At 51.5% G+C, this 22,622-nt stretch overlaps 1 protein-coding gene across 3 annotated transcripts in view; it reads right to left on the bottom strand.

The window, feature by feature from the left end:
* The window catches only part of HCN4 (hyperpolarization activated cyclic nucleotide gated potassium channel 4), an 85,911-nt gene that overhangs the window by 15,515 nt on the left and 47,774 nt on the right, over positions 1-22,622 (bottom strand). For 2 of the 3 annotated variants that reach the window (XM_077317739.1, XM_077317737.1), the window contains 3 exons: positions 19,869-20,292; positions 6,506-6,667; positions 106-324 (listed from right to left, as the gene is read on the bottom strand). In XM_077317739.1, coding sequence (XP_077173854.1) covers positions 106-324; positions 6,506-6,667; positions 19,869-20,273 — 786 coding nt within the window. In that variant the 5' untranslated portion in view covers positions 20,274-20,292. The remainder of the gene's footprint in view (positions 1-105; positions 325-6,505; positions 6,668-19,868; positions 20,293-22,622) is intronic. The other variant, XM_077317738.1, reaches the window with a different exon arrangement.

The raw sequence follows: 22,622 nt of genomic DNA, 5'->3' as shown, positions 1-22,622 counted from the left end.
CGGTGTACAGGCTGAGGCCTTCCCCCGATTTTGCCTCCCGGCTCTCTCCTTTGCAAGGCTCTGGGACACCCCCCCCCCCGCCCAGCGCACACACTGTCTGCTTACCTTTTCCTGGTACTGCCGGCGTGAGGAATCCAAAGACTGGATGAGGGCTGTGGCGTGACCGATGAACATGGCATAGCAGGTAGCGCCGACGATCATGCTCAGCATGGTGAGCCATACGTCAGACATGCCCACCGGGGCCTGCTGCCCATAGCCGATGCACAGCATGTGGCTCATGGCCTTGAACAGAGCGTAGGAATACTGCTTCCCCCAGGAGTCATTCTAAAGAGACAGACAGGCAGACAGGCAGACAGAGAGGGTTACAGGACACGGAAAAGACGGGGAGACTCTCCTTGGTGAAGGTAGTTTCAGAGGGGAGCCGTGCTGGTCTGGAGCTGAGCAGCAGGATTCGAATCCAGGAGCACCCTGGAGAGCAGCAAACTTTCCAGTTAAAGCTCCCTTTCTCGGAGAGGCTCTCTGCTCCTACTTGTATCTGACAGAGGGAGCTCTGGCTCTCCACAAGCCTTTAGCCCACCCCCAAAATCTTGTTGGCCTCTGTACTAGAAGACCCCAATAGGGCTATTCTCCTTGGTGAAGATGGATTGATCACCATGGAAGCCTATGGGGTCTTTTTTTAGGGGGGGGGTTGAAAGATACATCTCATGCTAACACAGGGCAATTGGGGGATCAAAACGCTTACCAACACCGTGTTTTCTCATGATGTTGGTATATTATAGCGGAAACTGGTTGAATTTGGCCACCTTCAGTTTGTGGCACGGAACAGACCCTGTGCAGACAAACTGGGCTTCCACACAGAGTACAGGTCGACACAAATCCACCTCCACAGACAAAGAGGGGCACGAGCGGAGACACATGAACACATGAAACTGTCCTTTAAGCTCAGTGCTGTGAGCCCACACTGACAGTGGCCCTCTAGGGCCTCAGGCGAGGTCGTTCCCATCAACTACTACCTAATCCTTTGCATTGGAAATGTCAGGGATTGAACCTGGGACCTTCTGCATGCCAAGCAGAGGCTCTGTCCCTGAGCCAGGCTCCCAGATCAAGGCCTTCCCCATCCCCTCCTGCCTGGTCCTTTCACTGGAGATGCCGGGGATTGAACCTGGAGCTTTCTGCCTGCCAAGAAAAGGCTCTGCCCCTGAGCCAGGGTCCCAGATCAAGGCCTTTCCCATCCCTAAAAACTAACTATATACCATGTGGCATAAAAAGGGATGATAAGAAATCTGTTTTTTTAACTACCTGTCTGCCTCCTGTCTTATTGTACCAATGATATATGGTAAGCGGAAGGGCGGCATATAAATCTGGAAATAAATAACATTCTCGTGGGCTGTGCACAGCAGGGCTCTTAATTAAATGGCTTTGTCTCCGCACCGGCTCAGGTGCCTCTTCGGCCCACCTGCACCTGCGAACTGCCCGCTGCGAAGACGGCAAAGCCTTTTCTGAGCACCCCCATTTGGCACCCCCCTTTTTCGCCATTCCCTAGTCCACGCTGGAAATGCGGAGCGCGGATGGCACCCCAAAAATAGATCCCTGTTTCTAGCGAACAGCTTGTTCCTGCCTCCTTATGACACCTTGGGACGGCTGCTTTTTACGTAGGCGAGGTGGTGGCTGGGCGCTGGCTTGGAGCCAAGCCAAAACATTCTCGGGGGAATCTGCCCTTCAAGCCGGCGCGTGGTGGGCGGGATCAGTGCCGCGGCCAACTCCGTGCAACGCCTCTTCTGCCAAATTGGGTCCCCAGCAGCATTGACGGTGCGGTGGGTGTCCCGTCAAGTCCTTTGTGGCGGGGGGGGGGGGGGAAGGGAGAAAAGGCTGCTTTTTATACCCTGCTTTGGAGTGCCAAAGCTGACAAACATCTTTCCCTTCCTCTCCGCATAACAGACACCCTATGAGCTCCAAGAGAACTGCTTTGCAAAAACAGCCTTGAAGACAACTGTGACTGGCCCAAGGCCGCCCAGCTGGCTTCCTGTGGAGGAGGAGTCAGGAAACAAACCCAGTAACGGAGAGCAAACAGCAAAAAAAAAAAAAAATTGTTAAGAAATAACTGAACAGCCCTCTGGCTGCTTTTTGACATTCAATTTCCACTGAGCGACCCAGCTGCAATGTGACATTTTGGCTCTTGCAACTCGGCGTTTCTCTGATCGGGTCAAACGCTGTCGGGAACGGCAAGGGATTTCCCTCCCTCCCCCCCTCACATTTTTGTTGACAGGCAATTTAGGGAGTTCCGGGGAGATTCTGCTGAGGCTGACGGAGGGGTAATGCTCCAGAAAGAACAGCTGAGATCCCCTGCAATCTTCCTCCCTGCGGAGATCTCCAGTCTCCCCGGAGCCTGGTTAGATGGCAAGCGCTTAAAATGAACGGACTGGGCATGTGTGGGCGCACGTGCGCAGAGAGCCAGCTGGCCTGGGCCCTGCTGGTTTGTGCACAAAAGGAAATTAGGAACTAGAGCACCTCAGAAACAGAGCGGAACTGCACCCCGCTCCATACCCCTACTCAGCTGTCACGTGTCTTGCTCTGAGCAGGTGTTCCAGCAGGGGTGTCCAACATGGTGTCCAGGGGCACCATGGTGTCCAGCAACACCTTTCATGCTACCTGTCAAGTGTTTTGAGAAAGTGGATGGGATCAGGAGAGGTCATCCCCAATAGGGCTTTTGATTGTCTGTTTGAGATCTTATTGGCTGTGCAGCTGATGACCACATTTCACTGTCCTTTGGAGGTCAGCTGTAATTCCGGGACAGCTCCAGGCCCCTCATGGAGGTTGGGAAGCCTACTGGCAGCAGCAGAAATATTTTTTTAGGATTTCTCTTTAGGGGGTTGGGGGATGCTTGGAAAAGCCACCAAACTGGGGCGTGGGCAAAGGTGGAAAGCTGTCCTGGTCACCTGCCGCTGAACGGAGCTGCCGTGTCAGATGGGCATGATCCCATTTAGGCAGACGGGTTTTTGATGAACAGGAGAGAGGAATGAATGATCTTTTGCTGCACCATGAGTAATATTCCAGACATCCCCTAGTTCTACATCAGTGAGGTGATGGCGCATAACCGCTCTCGCCCGTGTGTGTGTGTGTGTGTGAGAGAGAGAGGGAAGGGAGTGCAGTTTACGGCTCCTGTCTAACAGAGAGACGAAAAGTTAAATCAAAGTTACCTCCTGTTATTGCTGTGCTGCCACGCAAATATAAAACTGAGATTGCTGCTGTTGAAAGAACGGGAGCCATTTTCTCCAGGGGAGCTGATCTCGGCTGCCTGGAAATCCACTGCAATAGCAGGAGATGGCCAGGTATCTATAACCCAATAACCCATGTAGTCAGAACACTAATTCTGTGCTCTCCATGCGTCACCCCCCAAATCTCCAGGTCTTCTCCAGCCCAGAGCTGGCAACCCTGTACAAGAGCAACAGACACCAGAACAGCACAGCTGCTGGGGCTGGATGCTAGAATCCCTAGAGGGAGACCTTTGGCTGGGTATTTCTGCATCGGGGGAAAGGCCCTGGCTAGCAGATTTAGGACAGTGGGTTTTGTTCAAATGGAGCCACAGCAGTGCAGGGTGTGTCCAGGTTCTGGATGGCCCGTGGAACAGATATTCTTTTCCGAAGCAGCCGTTTGCCCCAGTAGAATGGAGCTCGATAATCTCAAGCTCAGTTGCAATCCCAGGAGATCTCCAGTCCTCACCTGGAGCTTGGCAGCCCTAAACCGGACTCTGCTGTGTGCCCCCACTTTGGGTTTCAATAGGATTCATTGATGTTTGGAACAGGTTTTCCCCTTTCGTCTAAAATCCAGGGAAGCCACTTGTTACAGTCTGATTTCAGCAGGTCTGCTCCGTTCTCCCCAGGCAACACCAGCTCTGCCCTGTCCCTCACCTGCCGGGACAAAGCATGCAAGCCAAAAACCCACTCCTTCCCTGGGGTCCCCCAATGAGCTCTTCAAAACAGGCCTACGAGCCCTTCTGCCCTGTGCAGCCGCAGCGCTTCCATTTCTGGAGGCCGCCAACAGCCTCCTCCTCCCCCCTCCGAGCTTATTGTGGAGGTATTTTTAGGCTGTGATCATGCCCTGACCTAGCCCACTCTTTTTTTAGGTGGGACAAATTTAGATTCCTCCTTCTCTCCTGCGCCTCCAAGGATCTGAGCGCGTCGGACATCCGCTGCCCTCCTTTGCCCACGCTCGGCCCACGTGGGCATTCTGATCTTGCCAGCAGGCACGACACCCTTATCGCTCTGCCAGCAGGCACGGCTGATGGATATGGGGACTCCAAGGCAACCGGTCGGCACAGGGGAGTGGCCGCCGCCCCGCCAGAAGCCCTGCACAGTCCCCTGGAAGGTGGGAATAATGTTCACAAGCCCAGCCAGGAAACCTCCAAAAGGGCTTCTCTATGGACTCTATGGACTCCCTGGAGAAGAGCCTAATGCTGGGAGCGATCGAGGGCAAAAGAAGAGGGGGACGACAGAGAATGAGGTGGCTGGATGGAGTCACTGAAGCAGTAGGAGCAAACTTAAATGGACTCCGGGGAATGGTAGAGGACAGGAAGGCCTGGAGGATCATTGTCCATGGGGTCGCGATGGGTCGGACACGACTTCGCACATAACAACAACAACAACATGGACTCAAAAGATCAGCAGACCTGGGGGAGAGCTGAGCGACCTGGACCAGCAGAGGACGTGGGAGCCAGAGTGAGGGGGTGGTGGCTGAGAGCAGCAGGCTCCAATCTGGAGAACTGGGTTTGATTCCCCACCTCTTCCCCTGCATGGAACTACTTGGGAGACCTTTGGCCAGTCTTTCAGAGCAGTTCTTTCAGAGCAGTTCTTTCAGAGCAGTTCTCGCAGAGTTCTCTCAACCCCACCTCCCCTATAGGGCTTCTGTTGTGGGGAGCTGAAGGGAAAGCAATGGGAAGCCTATTGCCTCGATCCAACCGCATTTCTATGGGATCTGGACCCCTAGCCCAGTTCTCTTGGGTGTGACACAGAATCCTGACCCAGAACGCGAAGGCCAAAGCGGAAGAGCGCCACCCATAGCATTGGAGGTGACGGCTGGGAGGGACTGCTTTGGTGGCAAGCGTGACGTTAAGACCAGGGAATCACTGCCTGGCAAATTAAGCGGAAATGGCTGGTACAAGACTTTGTAAACGGATGCACCGCTTCAAGGTCCTGGTTAGCTTTTTAAAAAAAGAGAGCAGGCATGCTTTACAAGGGATCCACTTCACCGCCATGCAGTAATTCTGATGTTTTAAAGTGACTCACGAGTTTAAAAAGCTTTTTGGAAACGGGTGTAAGTGCTTCGGCCGTCCCCGGCGATTATTCAGCTGTGAAGATTTCCCACACTTTGGAATTCATTTCTGAGTCTCTGAATAGCCCCACGCAGATAAATACTGTATCAACATCCACAGGAAGTCATGAATTTTTGAAGCGACAAGTGAGGATACAATTGCCAGCGTTTTCGGGATTGCATTTGGGACTTCAGTGTCATTAAACGGATAGACGGAGCGCATGGTGTTTTGTATTTTTGGCGGGGTTTGTATTCAGAAGGTGGCCTTTACCGTAAATACTATACTATGTGGCTCTGCCTGTTCATGGCATGTTGGGAAGGGAACTCTTTCTTTAAGAACATCAGAAGAGCAAGGCCAGATCGCACCAGGGCTCCTTCTTGTCTCATATAGTGGGCAACCAGTTCCTCTGGATGGCCGACAACAGGACGGAAGTCAAGAACTTCATAAGAACATCCGTGCTGGATGAGACCAGGGGTCCATCTCGTCCAGCATCCTGTCTCACACAGGGGCCAACCAGTTCTTCTGGAGGGCCAACAACAGGGCAGAGAGGCTTTTCTAAGAAGAGCCCTGCTGGCTAAGTAGTTCCTTTGGAGGTCCACCAACAGGGCATGTAAGTTGGGGTCTTCGCAAGAACATCAGAAGACTCACCCGCTGGATCAGACCAATACTCTATCAAATCTAACATCCTGTCTCACACAGGGGCCAACCAGTTCCTTTGGAGGGACAACAACAGGACAGAGAGGCCGAGGCCTTCATAAGAGCCTAAGAAGAACCCTGCTGGATGAAACCAGGGGTCCATCTCATCCTGCATCCTGTCTCACAAAGGCGCCAATTGGTTCTTCTGGAAGTCCAACCGGAAACAGAGGCTGAAGCCTTCCCTGGTGCTAATTCAGACCCAACTAGCCTGATGCTCCCTCCTGGCTCTGGGATTCAGAGCTTGACTGCTTCTGAATGTGGAGGATCCCTTTAATCGCCGTGGCTAGCAGCCAGATAGACCTTTCTGCCATAAATCTGTCCAATTCCCTTCCAACGCTGCCTGTGCCTGTGGCCATCAGCGCATCCTCTGGCAGCGAACGCCACAATTTAATCACTCGCTGTGTGAAGAAGCATTTCCTTTACTCTCTCCCTGGTTGCGTGGGAGATCAAGGAAGTCGAAGGCCCGGGGGAAGCAGCTACCGATCTGCAAGGCCCACTTACCACCATGCGGTTCAGGGCGACCCAGCAGTCGTCGGGGAAGTCTTGCAGCATGGGCACCAGGAATTGGAGGCAGCCGTCCCAGTGGCACAGCAGCAGCATCATGCCGATCAGGTTGACGATCCGCACCACGGCGCTCGCCAGGTCGTAGGTCATGTGGAAGATCTGGGGGAGGCCAACATGGCGAAAGAAGATGAGGAGGGATTCAAGTGCACAGCGGAGCAGAGGGGTGTGCATGAATGGTGGATTGCCATGCATCGTAGCTATAAGGTGCCCCTGGCAGGCATGAGGGCGGCCAGATCCTGGTTGGGAAAAACCTGGGATTTGGGGATGGGGCCTGTGAAGGGCAAAGGCTTCAGTGGAGAAAAATGCCACAGAGTCCTCCCTCCGAAGCAGCCCTTTTCTCCAGGGGAACTGATCCTTGTCGAGAGGAGCTGTAACTCTGGGAGATCTTTGGGTACAGCCTGGAGGCTGGCATCCCTACACTGCTACTGTGGGCCAAGAAGTGAATTCTGATGAGTTGGCCACAGAGCTGGTATAGTCTTAATTCATGGACTTTATTATCCCCCGCCCTTCTATGGAGGCTTTAGGCAAGAAGCCACTTCCCTGTAGCCTCAATGCCCTGAACTACCTTACAGGGCTGTTGTAGACTGTAACAAATGCTCAAAAGAGCTACACAGATGCTAAGGATTATTATATTATACCATTTCCTTTTCTTCATCGTCTGCAATGACCTGGAAAGATCCCTGTCCCCAACAACTTCTGATTCATCCGCCATCTCCAAAGATTATTGCAGCAATCTGGCTGCCCCTCTAACTCCGTACAGAAGGGGTGGCCAAACGATGCCTCTCCAGATGTTCCTGGACTACAGTTCCCACGAGCCCCTGCCAGAGCTGCAGTGTGTGGCCACCCCGGCCATAAAGCCGTCTTTGTTTGCCCGGAAAGCCCAATGAGGAATTTGTCTCTTCTGGTAATCACACAAATGACTCCAACACTCCCTGCAGGCAGTGAATTCTGATTGTCTCCCTTCCGCCTCTCAGCGCGCACACCCCCTCCCTCATAATTAAAGCCACTTCCCCGTATGGTGGATTGCGCTTCGCTTCTCATGCGCAGGCCGCATCAAGACAATCTCGCAACCTGTTTACACATTTTACTCTCCCTGCCTGCTGCCAAGGAATTCAAGGAGAAGCGATCGAGGGGGGCAACTCTGGAGATGAGCCAGGCAAAGGTTAAAGTGCTCTTCTGTAATGGTAGTTCTGGAGTCCAGTGTGTGTGCATGTGTGTGCAGGTGTGCACTCACACACACAGAGCTGTCCAAATTCTGTGCCACCAAAAAACCCCACTTGGGATGGGGAGAAGAGCCGTTGTCCCATTGTTTCCTGCCTCAACCAGGAAGGGATGGCATGGCACTGCCTCACCCTGGCAGTCTAGGATCAAAAAAACAACTCTGTGGTCAAACCACCCAGGTTTTAAAAAGGGGGGAGTCCCAGAGCATCATTCCAACACGACATCATCATTTCCGGGTTCATTCTGGAAGTGATGTTGGGCTGCTGGCCTTCTCCTTGCCCGGCCTCCTCCCTCTGCAGTCAGTTGGCAGCCAATGGCTGGCCACCATAACACCTTCTAGAATTTATGTTGGACTGCTACAAACTTGTACAATGGCATGTTACACGCACATGGTCCTTAGAATTGGGAAATACCTGGAGATTTTGGAGGCGGAGCCTGGAGAGGGAGGGGCTAAAGAAAGGGAGGGACCTCATCTGAGGTCCCATACAGCCCCCCCCCCCCAAAGTAGTCATTTTCTCCAGGGGAACGGATCCCCATAGACTCAAGATCAGTTCTAACAGCAGGAGGTCTCCAGATGCCACCTGGAGTTTGGCAACCCTAGTATGCTGCCTTCTGAAGACAGAGTCTCTAGTTTTGATTCTAGTGACTGGGGTGGGAACGGAACGGAGAAAAGGGGACTTCTGGGGCATGGCCCCACTGCTGCCTCTTGAGGCGTGGGCCTCCTGGCACGCCAGCTGCATTTCCCCACTGCGGGCAATCGGGAGCAGGAGTCGCCTCATGGGCTGGCTCGTGGGTGGAAGGGAACCCGCCACTGCCGCAGCACGGGGGATGCGTAGGAAACATTACGGGTTTGTTTACACAGACATCCCAGATGGCCGTCCCCCCCGCAGTTGCCTGGCAATCTCTGTGCCAGCCGGCAGTGGGGTATCTGAGAGGCAAACGCTCTCCCGAGCCACCTCTAATGACAGCGGCCGCATGTCAAGCGGGGAAGCTGCTTCACGCTGCAGGGTTTTCCGAGGCCACGTTTCTAGCTCGTCCACGGGCAAGGATGCCGTCCCCAAAGCAACTCCTGCCCAGGAAGGGGGGAAATTGAATACTGTGCCGGAGCCAACCCCAAACATGGCTTTTCAGTTCGGTAACCTGGAAAGGTGGTGAGGGGGGGATCAAGCCATCAGTCATTCAGCTGATTTCTATCACAGTCCAAGTAGGATGGGGAAAGAGCTGTCTTCCTTTCACTCTGGAGAAAGGGGCAGGTGATGGTGAGGATCCAGGACGTGGGGAATTCTTGGAGATTTGGGGAGGGCTGAGTTTGGGAAGTAGAGTAACTACGGCTCGGTAAAAGCCATGAAATCCACCCTTCAAAAGAGCCATTTTCTCCAAGGGGGGGTGATCTCTGTAGTCTGGAGATCTGCCGTAATTCCAGGAGATCTCTAGGCCCCACCTACAGGTGAGCCACCCTCAAAAGTCAGCTGCGATTGGGAGCATGGGCAAGGATTCTTCTCTCATCGTGCCCTTTCAAAACGGCAGCTGGGGAGAGCCCTCCCTCCCTATGAAAGAAAAAAGGTTTCCCATTTTCCTTTAATTCTACCCTTGTTGGGACAGATTGACCTGCTTCCTCCCCCGGTGGCCAATGATGGGCCTGGAGGGGCTGCAAAGGAGACGCCCCCCGGCCATTTAAACCTTAGCTGCCCGAGCAGGGAGACATGTCAAACTGACCTCACCACTGTCAAAAGGCTGAACACGGCCGCTCTAACCACCACGCCACGCCAGCTCTGTAATAAAATCAACGAGGACAGTCTTGGTTTGTTTATGGCTTTTTGTAAGGGACCAGAAGCGAGGGATCGTTTGATGTGCAAAAAAAGCTCCCTAATCCACTCCCTGTTGCTTGGTACAATATTATATAAACTGAAGGATGGAGATCTAAGCTGGGTGGCTCGTGGCAGCTGCACTCAGGGCTCTGTGGGCTTCCTTTTCTTCAGGCGAGGGGCTTTTGAGCCCACTGTTCCAAGCCCTTCCACAACGAGCAGGGACATCTTGGGGGAGACGGCAATAATCTGTGGCTTTCAGGCGTCGGGATCGGAAGATTCTTTGAAAAGGCCAGCGGGAGATTCATTTGCATCTCACGCCTTGACAAACCTCAGAAAATAAAATACTGCTTCATAACGCGGGTGCCAAATCTTTCCCTATTAGCGATTGGGATATTTGCTTTCCATTGTTCCCCTCTTTTTCAAATGCCAGAAGCCTCCTGAAGGGGAGAGAAATGGACGCAATTTTGCCAGCCAGCTGAAGAAGTGCATGCCGCCGATCAATCAGAAGGTGGGAGTTAAAAACAAGCGATCCTTTACAACTGTCAGGATAGTTTCCTCTTCGTACAAGCCGGGCCGCAAAACAATGCAGGGAGGCAACTGTTTTAATGATCGTCACACCAGGAAGAAACTCCTAATTTTTCCTAACAGGACGGAAACGATCAGAGCGGCACCAGGACGGCCGAGACCGACTGGATCGTGGCCCAGGACACCCGCTGGCCGCTTCCCCGAGAAAGCAGCTCATTGGTCTTGGACGAGCAATGAGGGGAATCCTCCAACAGCAAGCCCTCAGCTTCAGACTTGGTCTCTTAGCCATGCATGGCGCCTGAGGGCAATGGTGCTTGCCGTGTTTTGTGCTACCAAATCTGCAGCATGCCACCCCACATTAATTTGCTGCTTCCCATGTTTAATGGTCTTCCTACACAGAATCCTCTCCCATAAGAAAAGCTGATAAGCAACCATAGTGGGTCTCAGCCCAGCGTATCTGAGGGACCATCGAACGTCCTATGCCCCCCGCAGAGCTCTTTGCTCTGCGAATTCCAGTGGGCTGGTGGTCCCTTTTCGGTCCTGGACCCCAACTGGTGGAATGAGCTCCCGGAAGAGCTAGGGGCTCTGACACTCCGGTTCCGTGGGGCCTGCAAGATGGAGCTCTTCCCCCAGGCATTTGGTTGAGGCCGGGTTGGGAGGAAGAACTGGAGCCCCTTCCCCTTAAAAGATCCGGGTATCATCACTGCCTGGAATCCTTGGGGGTGGGGATTGGATGGTCAGTCTTTTATTTTGTTGTTAGATTATTAATCTCACATTGTTTATTATTTTAGGTGGTTAGCCACTGTGAGCTGGCTGGGTCAAGAACAGGAGCGGACAACACTTCCAGCTAATAAATTAAAAAAATTAAAATAGCAATTTTGAAACCTAGAGCGGCTGAAAGATATAACTGTCGACCCGGGACATACAGTCTTCTCCCTCCCCTATCTGGGGGAGTAGAATGGTAGGCCCGATGGCCCTTTGGCTGCTTCTCCTCCATAACCAAGGAGGCTGAGTCATCCAATAGTTAAATGGCTCCCTCTCGACAGGCTGGGCCATGCAAATCATCTGTTCTCCAACTATTTGGAGATCTTCCCAACTGGAGCCAGACACTCCGAAAACACGACCTTCTCCTTCAGTGGCAAGAGAGGAACTGAAAGTAGGGGGCACTGTTACACAGGAGCGTGTGGTTTTTGGGTGGGAACAACCCTCTGACTCCACCGCACGGCCCCCCTTGGAAGCTTTAAGATGGACAGACCTATCCGATAGCAATCCTGCCGGTCCACAGTCCCCTTGTGGGACTGCACAGGTCAATGAGGAAGGAGTCCACAGCAAACCACGTAGGACATGTATGGATATATCCCAAAGTTGATGATGTACAAACGAAGCCACATGAACAGTGAGCAAGACCAAGCACGTCTCAGCCCCATGAGCCTTCTTCAGTGGCCACAGGTGACACACATACACACCGAGTGTTGGTCTATTTAGTCAAACAAGAAATTGATCGGTTTGATTTCTTTACAGTTGCATCTCTGTCTCTGTCTCTGTCTCTCTCTGTCTCTGTCTCTCTCTGTCTCTCCCAGCCTCTGCACCCGAATGCATTCGCGGGAGGAAGAAATTTCGCCTTGGTCAGCCTCCTCCGTTGCTCTCCAGAGTGCAGCGCAAGCGGGCGCCTTTGTCCATTGCTGCTGATGCGGCACCGCATTCAAGGGCAGGCGTGCTGAGTCATCTGCTGTGACTCCGCAGCTGCCACTGACGCCGTGGAGGGAGTCTGGGCTCCGGCTGCTGGACCCGATTGCAAATTCCCATGCTTGCAAGGCAAGGCGAAGGGGGGGGGAGGGAGGAAGGGAGTGGGAGCTGCCAATGGGGAAACCGGGGGGGCTCCGGCCAAACTCCTCAGCCAGCTGGAGGAAACAGTTTCCAATCATCCCGCTCTTCACGGGCGAGCTAGCCGAAGGAAGACGTTGAGAAACTCCCGTTTAGCTCCTTGGGGAGGTGGCGTCTGCGGCTGCTGGGAGTGGCAGCCTTCGGTTTTGCAAAGGGAAAGGTGTGAGTTCCGAAAAAACACATCACTGAGAAAGAGGGCTGCCAATCGGGGGGTGGGAAACAGAAAACAAATTTATTTGTATGACCATGGTGGAGCCACACCGACGGCTTCTCTGTTGATCTGCCATACTGACAGGTCGTCCTCCGTTTAAGCCAACCTCCAGGTGGTGCCTGGAGATCTCCTGGGATTACAACGGCTCTTCAGGCGACGGACTAATTTGCACTTGAACGTTAAGTCAAATAATGAGGCAGAGTCACTGAGGAGGGCAGGCTACAGGGCTGAAGATGGGCTAAAAAAAAAAAAGCCAGGGCTCTTTTTGACTCGGCCATACTTGAATAAATATCACAGAACTTTTGAAAGCAATAGCCTTGTCAGCTTGGCTTCTTGCCCTTCTGCTCCTGAAGGGCAAGAAGCCAAGCTGCTGGGTCCCTCCCTGCATCGACAGAGATCCACTCACCTGGAGAAAATGGGGGGGGGCATCATCTGGGTGTGGAACTGCATTCTGCAGGAGGTTGGCCTGGAGGTCCCTTCCAACTCTATGATTCTGAACGGCCGCTTTGGAAGGGGGGACTCTATGGCGTTGTATCCTCCCCTCCCCAAACCCTGCCCCCTGCAGGACCCACCCGCAAAAGCTCCAGGTACACATGAAGCTACGTTTCCAAAGTGAATGCACATTCTAACCTCGAAAAGTCCAATGATTTTAAATGGGGTGGAGAATGCAACATGCGCTGAGGGGTGGAATTCTTTCAGAGGGCATTTCAAGGCTCACCAAAGTGGTCTATTTTTTTGCATCAAAAATAGTCTTCCTGCAAGGAAATTTCAGCTCGACCTCTGATCTCTGTCTTTATGAACGGAAGTGGCCAGATCTCTGGCTGAAAGCTCCAGGGAATTAGATGGAGTCGTTTCCCTGGAGAGGAGAGCAGGGGGATTCCTGCTGAGCTGAAAATTAACAGTGCTCGAAATGAATAAGAACAGTTCATTGACTGCAAGATGGGAACTGGCACCTGATCCCTGCCTCCCGCGGGGGACCTCCAGTCCAGGCTCCCCAAAGATGCCCATCTGGTAAACAGACTCTGCTGATCCAACCCCAGGATGCCTCAGTCGGTTAGAAGCTGTAGGTTAGCAAACGAAAATACCAGGCTTGCAAAACCCATCTTTGCGACCCAAGCAAGACAGGGCGCTAGCCCTGAGAACATCACCACACTGATTTATGACTTTGTGAAGGGAAAAAAACGAGGTTAAGTCGAATTCATTAATCTGGCAAACTAGATAATTACGTGTCCTGAAACTGTCTCGGAAACATCTCTTTTCACAGCGGCTCACTGAAAATAACTTCGCCAACGTGGCTCTCGCACCTATTAAAGCCTTCGACCATCCCGGCACCAGAGTATGAAGCCAAGCTGAGACTTCCTTGCAGGAAATGGGCAAGCTGCTTTAGGGCTCCCCTTCCAACATGGCCTTTTCCTCCCAGGGAATTGATCTTTGTTGCCCAGAGATCTCCAACCCTGAGACGCTTGGGGTGTTACAAATCTCATCTTATTCAAGGAGGGAAAAGGGACTGCCAGGTGCAGAAATCACAGTAGGGCTAGATCACTTGTGGAGGGACTCCACCAGAATGCTGTTATCAGCTGCAACAACAGAGTCCATCTTGCAGGGTCTGATAAACGTTGACACCAATGCATTCCTTTGGTTTGAACACTGCTGATGTAGAAGCACTTCTTGCTGAATGAGCTTTGATCCCCTCCGGAATTTGGAGGCTCTGAGATTCATATGCCAAGGAGATGCAGTCCTTTAGGCACCTGCTGAGTGTGGCCTTAGAAACCCTTCCCCCCCCCCCTTGACTGCTGGACGGAAAGCCACAAGAAGGGAATCCGACTTCCTAAACAGCTTGGCCCTTCTGGTATAAATGCTTCCAGTCTGAACCAATCTGCTTAAACATCTGCTACGCTGCTGATGTATTATGTTTTGAGAGAGGCCAGATGTTGTTCTGCCCAGGGTAATGAGGATAGGTGACTCCTGATGTAGCTTCTTGGCTCCGAGAGCCAGCTTGGTGTAGTGGTTAAGATTGTGGACTCTCATCTGGAGACCCAGGTTTGATTCCCCACTCCTCCTCCACATGCAGCCAGCTGGGTGACCTTGGGCCAGTCACAGTTCTTTTAGAGTTCTCTGAGTCCCACCTATCTCTGTTGTGAGGACTCCTGCTTGAGCCTTCTTCGGGTAGTGAAAAGCGGGGTCAAAATCACAACTCTTCTTCTCCCCTGGCGGTTCACATGGGCCTTGTCCGTGGTGTGATCTGTCCGTAGACATATGCTCAATTGAGACAGGTGAGGGAAGCTTCTTGATGGGACCAGATGGCCCCATGAGCAATGGGCTCTCCAACCCATCAGGTTGGTGCTTGTTGTGGACTGCAGGTCTGTGGTCACTTGGAAGGGTTTGCTTACAAGCAAGTTCCTCTTCTTATCCACCCAAGGAGGTCCTTCCTGGGATTCTGACTCTGATGTGCTTTTTAGAGCCTTGCATACAGCAAAAGCATCTACGGAAGTACCCACGAGCATGCCCGAGCCCAAGGGATTGTCTCGATAGACATGCCAAGATCATCATCCATTGATTTTACAAAGCGAACCTGTTCCACAGTCTGAACAATCTTCTCTGCTCTGCTCTGCTCTGCTCTAGTGGAAGAAACGTTTCTTTGAGATGGCAATCTCAGTCAGATTGGGTCCCGGCATCGGCGCACTTCCACCCGAGAATTGCGCACTAGCCTGACACACAGCAGCGAGTGAAGCCTATCGGAAAGACTCAGGCCCAAAATAACCTGCTTTGCGAGGGAGGGGAAGCAGCTTGTGACTGGGGATAAATTGGACCGCGGTTGTTGCCGGCTGGATATTTTACAGATGTCAACTCTACGGCTGACTGAACTGATGCGCTTGCTTATTTGGGCCAACGGAACTCAGTGCAGCTTCCTTTGAAGGAGGATGGGCACAGAGGCCAGTGCTAAGGGTGACACCTCAAGCGCTCGCGAAATCCAGCGCTGGGATCCTCGTAAACTGGAATTTTAGTAGCCTGCCCGAAAATTCAGAAGGTTGTCCTAAATCAAGGATGATTTGACTGCACATAATGTGCTCAGTCATAAGGCTCTATAACAGGGGTGGCCAAATGGTGGCTCTCTACCCTTATTTGGACAGGTTGCCATGCTGGCAGGGGGCTCATGGGCATTGTAGTCCATGGACATCTGGTGGAACTCAGGTTGAATACCCCTGCTCTATGGGATTGCCAGCCTCCTGGGGGGGTCTCCCAGAATTACAGCTTGTCTCCAAACTACAGAAATCAGTTTCCCTGGAGAAAATGACAGCTTTGGAGGGAGGACTCTGTGGCCTTGTACCTTGCTGATAGGGATGCCAACTTTCAGGTGAGACCTGGGGACCCCCCAGAATTACAGCTCCTCTCCGGACTGCAGAGATCAGTTCCCCTGGAGCAAATGGCTGCTTTGGAGGGGAGAATCTAGGGCATCATACCCTGCTGAGATCCCTCCCCAAACCTTCTCCCCCCCAAAAAAAATCTCCACATATTTCCCAGCCTAGAGCTGGCAACCTTAGATCTCTCCTTTGTAGGGTTCCCAAAGACACATTAGGAAATTTTTGGAGATCTGAGGATGGATCTAGGGAAGGGGGGATCTGGGGAGAGTAGGGGATCTTCTCAGCTTGGTACAATGCCCTAGAGGCCACCCTCTAAAGTAGCTGATCTCTGTCATCTCTGGGCCCCAAAGTGAAGATTGGCAACTCTCCTCTGTCGGTTAATGTTCTCCTCTCTCCAGTATGTGGATAACCCTCCAAGGGCCAAACTAGAAGGGAAGCAAACGACCTATAATTATATTTTGCATTTTTTAAAAAAAGCTAATTAACAGCCCTGCTTTGAAGATCGGGAAGAGGGCACTGGGGGGAAGAGAGTGGCATTCTTCAAACCAGTTACTGCTTGCTCTTCCTTCCCCGGGGGAGGGTGCCATCCTCCTCTGCCAGAGCATAGGATTTCTCTCTGGTAACACCCCTTGTTGTGCAGAATGGCTTATCGGAGAAAAATACCCACCACACTCTCTCCAGACCGAGCCTCTCTTGCTATTTCTCCAGCCCAGAGTTGGCAACCCAAGATGGGAGGCTAGAACTTCTTAACACCCCCATGTAGTTGCCTGATACTGAATCAGATGCTTGGCCTACCGAGGTCTACATTGTCTACGATGACTGGAAGCAGCTCTCCGAGGTCTCTATCCTCCACTCCCTGGTCCTTTTAACTGGAGATGCCGAGGATTGAACCTGGGACCTTCTGCATGCCAAGCAGAGGCTCTGCCCCTGAGCCAGGGTCCCAGATCAAGGCCTTCCCCATCCCCTCCTGCCTGGTCCTTTAACTGGAGATGCCGGGGATTGAACCTGGGACCTTCTGCCTGCCAAGCAGAGGCTCTGCCCCTGAGCCAGGGTCCCAGATCAAGGCCTTCCCCATCCCCTCCTGCCTGGTCCTTTCAACTGGAGATGCCGGGGATTGAACCTGGGACCTTCTGCCTGCCAAGCAGATGCTCTTCAACTCCTCCCCGGTTTGCTCTGAATCCTACATAAATGCCCATCTTGTTCCTTCCCTCCCTTTAATCATCGCTTCCCTAAATCAAACAACGATCTTTTTCTTTCTTTTTTTTCTGCTGCTGTCTCCGTTTCAACCGCCCCGGGCGCTCCATTTCCTCTCATCAGCTTTCCCCATTGAGAAATACGACATTAAATTCAAATTGTCGCCATCAGGTCCTTGCAGAAAGCACTTTGCCTCTTTCGGGCAAACCGAGCTTCAAGGCGTAGCTATGAAACCGCTCAAATATTTGACTTTGCTTTATAGTTCATTATTACGTAACTCCCATTTCTAAATTGTTCTTTTTCCAGAAATTAGGCGTTTTCATCAGCCAGGGAGAAAACCCTTGATTTCTGCCACAGCGTGAAAACTTCCTGCAGGGGACAAATAAAATAAAGCCCCGTGATTAATTCTCTGCTGGAAGAGAAAGAACCATGCTTCTCTCTTCCGTTTGCTTCCCCTTGCACTGGTTTGCTTTCTCTCCCCCCTCTAGTTACTGAATTGATTTCACAGGGCACAGTCAATGCGAGTGATGAAAACACCCATTTTGGGAAAGTATGGGCCGCTGGGTTGCCACCTTCCAGGTGGGGACTGCAGCTATCCTGGCTCAGGAAACGAACCGACGGCATTCCCAGAGCTACCTAACAGTGCGAGGGGGTCTGGTTAATCATGGGAAAGAGAGACGTGGCTCTTTCTGTCCGTGCTCAGGGGTTATCTCTTATGCCACAGGTTCCACAGTTCAGGCCTGGTTACTGCCAGATTCTCGGGAGCCAGCAGTCTCATCGGGAAAAAGTCCAGACTCAGGGAAGCACAGTTCATCTTTCGGCTGCCAGATGTCAGAGCGCCCCAGCGTCTGTGCCACCTGTCACTCGCCAGCCTCTCTGCTGTTGAGCAAGGACACAGGAGGCACGTCCCAGTAACAGAATGCTTAGCATCCAAAGCGAGGTACATCGATGTGGCAACTGTCTGCAGGCCGTGGAGAGGCGGAACTGCCCGCAATCCTGCAATCGTTTCAAATATACTTGTTTTTCATGCCACACCACAAAACACAGCTGCTGGTGGGTCTGTGTGTGAGAGGGAGCTACAAAACTTGGGAGGAGAGTTTCTTCTCCATTTCCCCCCGGCAGCCTTTTAGTCGTTTCATGCTTTTAGAACATTAGCTGCCTTTCTCCCTTTGCAAAGCTCAAAGCTCCCTTTACAACATAAATTGTGGAAAATAGAAGGCATGAAATACCCTTTTTAAAAAACACCATTTAGGACTGCAGAGGAGATCCGTTGATCTCAGTCTGGTACCCTGCCATGAAGCCCACCCTTCACAGCTGCCATTTTCTCCAGGGGAACTGATCTTGGTGTGATCCAGGCTGGGATTCCAGGCGATCTCCAGGCCCCAGCTGGAGGATGGCAACCCTGCTGTCCATATAATAATCATTGCTCAATATGCTTAAGTTCCAGCTACTATTTAATAAGGGAGCCTCAGAATTGAGCACAGGACAGGCCTTTTCATTACAAATGAAAGAAACAAGCAAAAAAAAAATCTATATAAAAGAGGGACAGGCCCAAATCCGTCCTCTGTCCACTCTTGATCAACAGTTACTTGGAGGGAAGCGTAGAACATGCAAAATTTGCTTCCAGCCTCCTAAAAGACAATCGCTATTAGCATTAAGGGGGTGGGGAACAATCACCATTGATTGTTTTTACTTCCAGAGATAATTGGAAAGAAAAGGGGGAGTTTGTGTCAGTGTTCGATAAGTGGAGCAATGCAGTGACGGTGAATTTAAACCTTCTTGCCTGATCCTGTGTCACTCCAGTGCAAAACAGGGGCAAGGCATGGTTGAAAGTTTCCCTTTAGAAAAATGCCAGGAAGATCCGGTCGTGCGCCTACTGTACTCAAACCCCGAGGAAAAACAAACAGGGCATCTTAAAAGATTTATCCCAGCACACGCTTCTGCAGGGGCTGGCAGATGCGATGATGAGTATCTTTACTATGCAGGGTGTGTATGTGTGTGTGTGTTTTTGTCCCTTTCTCCAAACTGACACAAAACAACATGAAGACTTCAAGACTGACTGGGAAACAAGTGAAGGGGTGTTCTAGTTTATACATGGGGTGAGAGAAAGTGAGGCTCAGCCATGAATGGTAGAGACAAGACTGCAGGTTTGCCAGACTTCATGGAGGGTTCGGAGTCCTCCTGCAAAGCACCATAAAGTTTAAGCTAACTTATGACAATCCCTCATGGGGTTTTCGAGGTAAGAGACGGTTTGCCGTGGCCTTCCTCTTCATAGTAACCCTGAATTTCCTTGGTGGTCTCCCCTCCAAATATGAACCAGGCCAACCTTACTTAGTTCCCATGATCTGAGGAGATCGTGCTAGGCTGGCTTACCAGGTCAGGAATATTTACTGGACAAGACTTCTGTTGTGATCATGGCAACACCAGCTTCTGATTCCTTACCGTGATGCCTTCCGACTGCTTGGCGACGGATTTTGCCACCCACGTAAGTGCCAATTTCTTTTCCCTCTTCTGATTTACTTTCCTGACACTAAGAGCCGGTCCCTGGTGTAAACCTAAATCAACATCATTTCTCTCCTGCCCCTCCCCCCCACGCGCTCTTAATGTTTTCCAGTTGTGTACATGATACTTGAGCAGCAAGGAAAGATGATCCAATTTCAGAAGCAGGGGCTGCTGTCCTCCAAGGGAGTGATCCATAATGAGGTGCCCGTGATGATGGCATTTTGGGTACCCAGACAGGACATGAAGCTGCCTAACGTTTAACAAGACCATCAGTCCATTAAGGGGGGTATTCCCTACTCAGCCTGGCAGCAACTCTCCGGGATCTTGGGCAGAGAAGGAGCAGGGACTCAAACCCGGCTGACCAGGTTAGAAGTCTGCACTCCTAACCACCACACCAAGCTGGCTCTTGATCTAGAAGTCATCCTCTAGATCAGGGTTACAGTGGTTTTCCAGATATCCATGGACTATAATTACAATGAGAAAATCCCCCGGGCAAAACATCCCTAGTTCTAAGTACATGGCTGTGACTACTTCCGTCTGCTCACCTAGAGAAGCCCGGCTGTTCCCAAGCAGACCCCCGCAGGCAGACTCACCTCTTCCCACTGATGGATGTAGCGTATGAGCCTGGACAGCCTCAGGAGACGCAGCAGGCTGAGGATTTTGGTGAAGCGCACGATGCGCAGGGCACGGGCCGTCTTGTAAACCTCCGAATCGATGCGGGTCTCCACGATCAGGAAAATGTAGTCCACCGGGATGGAGGAGATAAAATCCACCACGAACCAGCTCTTGAGGTACTTCATCTTGATCCGCTGCGGGTCGAGGATGATCTCCGTGTTGTCCTCCACCACGATCCCCGTGCGGAAGTTGAGGACCAGGTCGATGAGGAAGAAGGTGTCCGAGACCACGTTGAAGACGATCCACGGCGTGGTGTTCTCGTCCTTGAAAAAGGTAATGCCCACGGGGATGATGATCAGGTTCCCCACCATTAGCAGCAGCATCGTCAAGTCCCAGTAAAACCTGTTGGGCAAAAACGGAGAAATGGGAAAGGAGCCTGGGAACAGGCAGCGAGGTCTAATATTGTGGTTCTCAAACTCCGGAAGTGGGATTCACTTCTAGGCTTCCACTGCCTTCCGGGGTCCAAACGTGGCTCCCCCTCCTGGACATAAATCATATGACTTTCATATCAGTTAATGCTGAACAGATGGATGTATTTTTTTCCATTTTTAATCTTTTAAAAAATATTTATAGATTTATAAATAGTTACAGAGAGCTGGGGTCTCCAACGTGGCACCTGCCACTGCCATGGCACCTGTCCACGCCTTTTCTAGTGGCTACCAAGCACTTTTAGGAAACGGGTGGGGCTTAGGGTTGCCAGGTCAACGCTGGCCATCTGCTGGGGATGAGAAGGTAACGTGGCCAGATCCAGGCTGGGGAACTCCAGATTTGGGGATGGATCCTGGGGAGGGCAGGGACCAGTGTCAAACCCAAATAAGCCTCCAGTTCTACCTCATTCAGTTCTGCCACCTTCCTCCAGGGAGTACCCACCTGCAAGAGAGGAGGGAACCACTCTGTATTTCTTGGCAGATTTAATTAATCCCCTCAGTAGCATGTTTCCATGACTGGGTAACGTTCTGCTACATGAACCAAATCTCCCAATAATAATGCCATATTCTAAAGTGGCCCTTTTCTTCAGGTGAACAGATCTCAGCCACCTGGAGTTTGGCAACCTTAATTCCACTCAGTCCCTGGGCGGCCACTGTGGTCTCCCAGCCACTTTTCATACGTTAAATATGCCAGATCCGATTCACTGGCACTCCCCACAAAAAGACAGGCACGGTAATGATAAATTTGCAGAGAGCCCCGTGTAGATTTGTTTCTCTTACCAATAATTACTTTCACTGAAATACCCGAGTGTCAAGCGACGCATTTTGGAGCCGTTATTTGCTCCAACTGTTTATCTAGCACAGCCCCTTGTTTTCTCATATCTAGACCCTGGAGATCCGCTGTCCTCATTACGCTGCTCTCTGCATAAAAAGAATCCTTTCCCGCTGCAAACTGAAGGTCGGAGAGAAGGGTTCGAGAGCCAGGGTTTTATTTCATTTAACAGATTTGCGTGCCACCTTTCAACCTGAAACGCATGGAAACGCATTAACCAGCATGCGCAAGCCCCCGCTCTCCTGCCTTTCCGTAAGCATTGCAAAAGCAATCTATTCAAGAGGGCTGTTCTGTGCAGCTAACAGGGCTGCCCTGAGGTGATGGGAAGGGCCACCAGGTGTCACAGAGATCCCATCGTGTTTTCAAGGCAAGACACATTCAGAGTCGGTTTGCCCTTGCCTGCTTCCACAACCCAGTATTCCTGGGGGGTCTTCCACCCAAATACTAGCCAGCCCTGCTTAGTTTCTGAGAACAGATGAGATGACGCTAGCCTGGGCTATCCAGGTCAAGGCTCTGGGCTGCACTGTGCAAAACGGTTTCACAAACGTGCTTGGATGGATCTTTGAGAATCAGGCCCATACTGCTGTGCATCGTTACTGTAAGAAGGATCAGATTCCTGTGTGAATACTTATGCTTCCTTCCTGCTGGTTCCAGACCTCTAAAACCCTACAACCATAATGTATTTGTTGGCAAATGCCCCTTTTACAACCCCCCTTGGCTCCCGGTGAGAAAGGGGGACTAAATAATGTCGATCACATACTATTTAATCAGAGCTTGAAAACTTTGCCCTCCAATTAGGTGTTTCCTGGACCAGCGTGATCTATGGAGAATGGTGCTGCTACTGAACACATCCAGGCAATGTTTTCTGAAGCAGAGCCCATCTGTGGCAAGCAGCAAAAGATCTGTGGCAAGAGAAGATATTCCCAAACCGGATTGTCTTAAGAAGTGTCTGCTGGGTCAGACCGACGCTCCAAGCTGAAGCTTCCACAAGGCCCACAAGAAGAGGTATGGGGCCAAAGCCTCCTTCCTGATGTTGCTCTGGGGTTACCTGGAGATTTGGGGGTGAAGCCCGGAGAGGGCAATGCTAGAGAGTCCACCCTCCAAATTTTTTCCAGGGGAACTGAACTCTCTTGCCTGGAGATCAGATGAAACAGTGGGAGATCTCCAGGTCCCACCTGGAGGTTGGGAACTCTATATTACCCCCTGGAAACTGGCGTTTGTAAATATATTGCCATCAAACACCGAACTATCACAACTAATAAAGACGCCACAAGTTCAGTGTATAAACCCACAGCTCACAGAAGTTCAATCCTATATAAAAGCCCAGCTATGTCACAGGCTTATCTGACATCGACGTTACTATATTTTGAAATATTAAGTTTTGGCCTCTAAAAATCACATTTGTTTCCTCC

Source organism: Paroedura picta, chromosome 18 (genome assembly GCF_049243985.1).
Source record: "Paroedura picta isolate Pp20150507F chromosome 18, Ppicta_v3.0, whole genome shotgun sequence".
NCBI lineage: Eukaryota > Metazoa > Chordata > Lepidosauria > Squamata > Gekkonidae > Paroedura > Paroedura picta.
The sequence above is the reverse complement of the archived record's forward strand: the minus strand, read 5'-3'. Positions and strand labels throughout refer to the sequence as shown.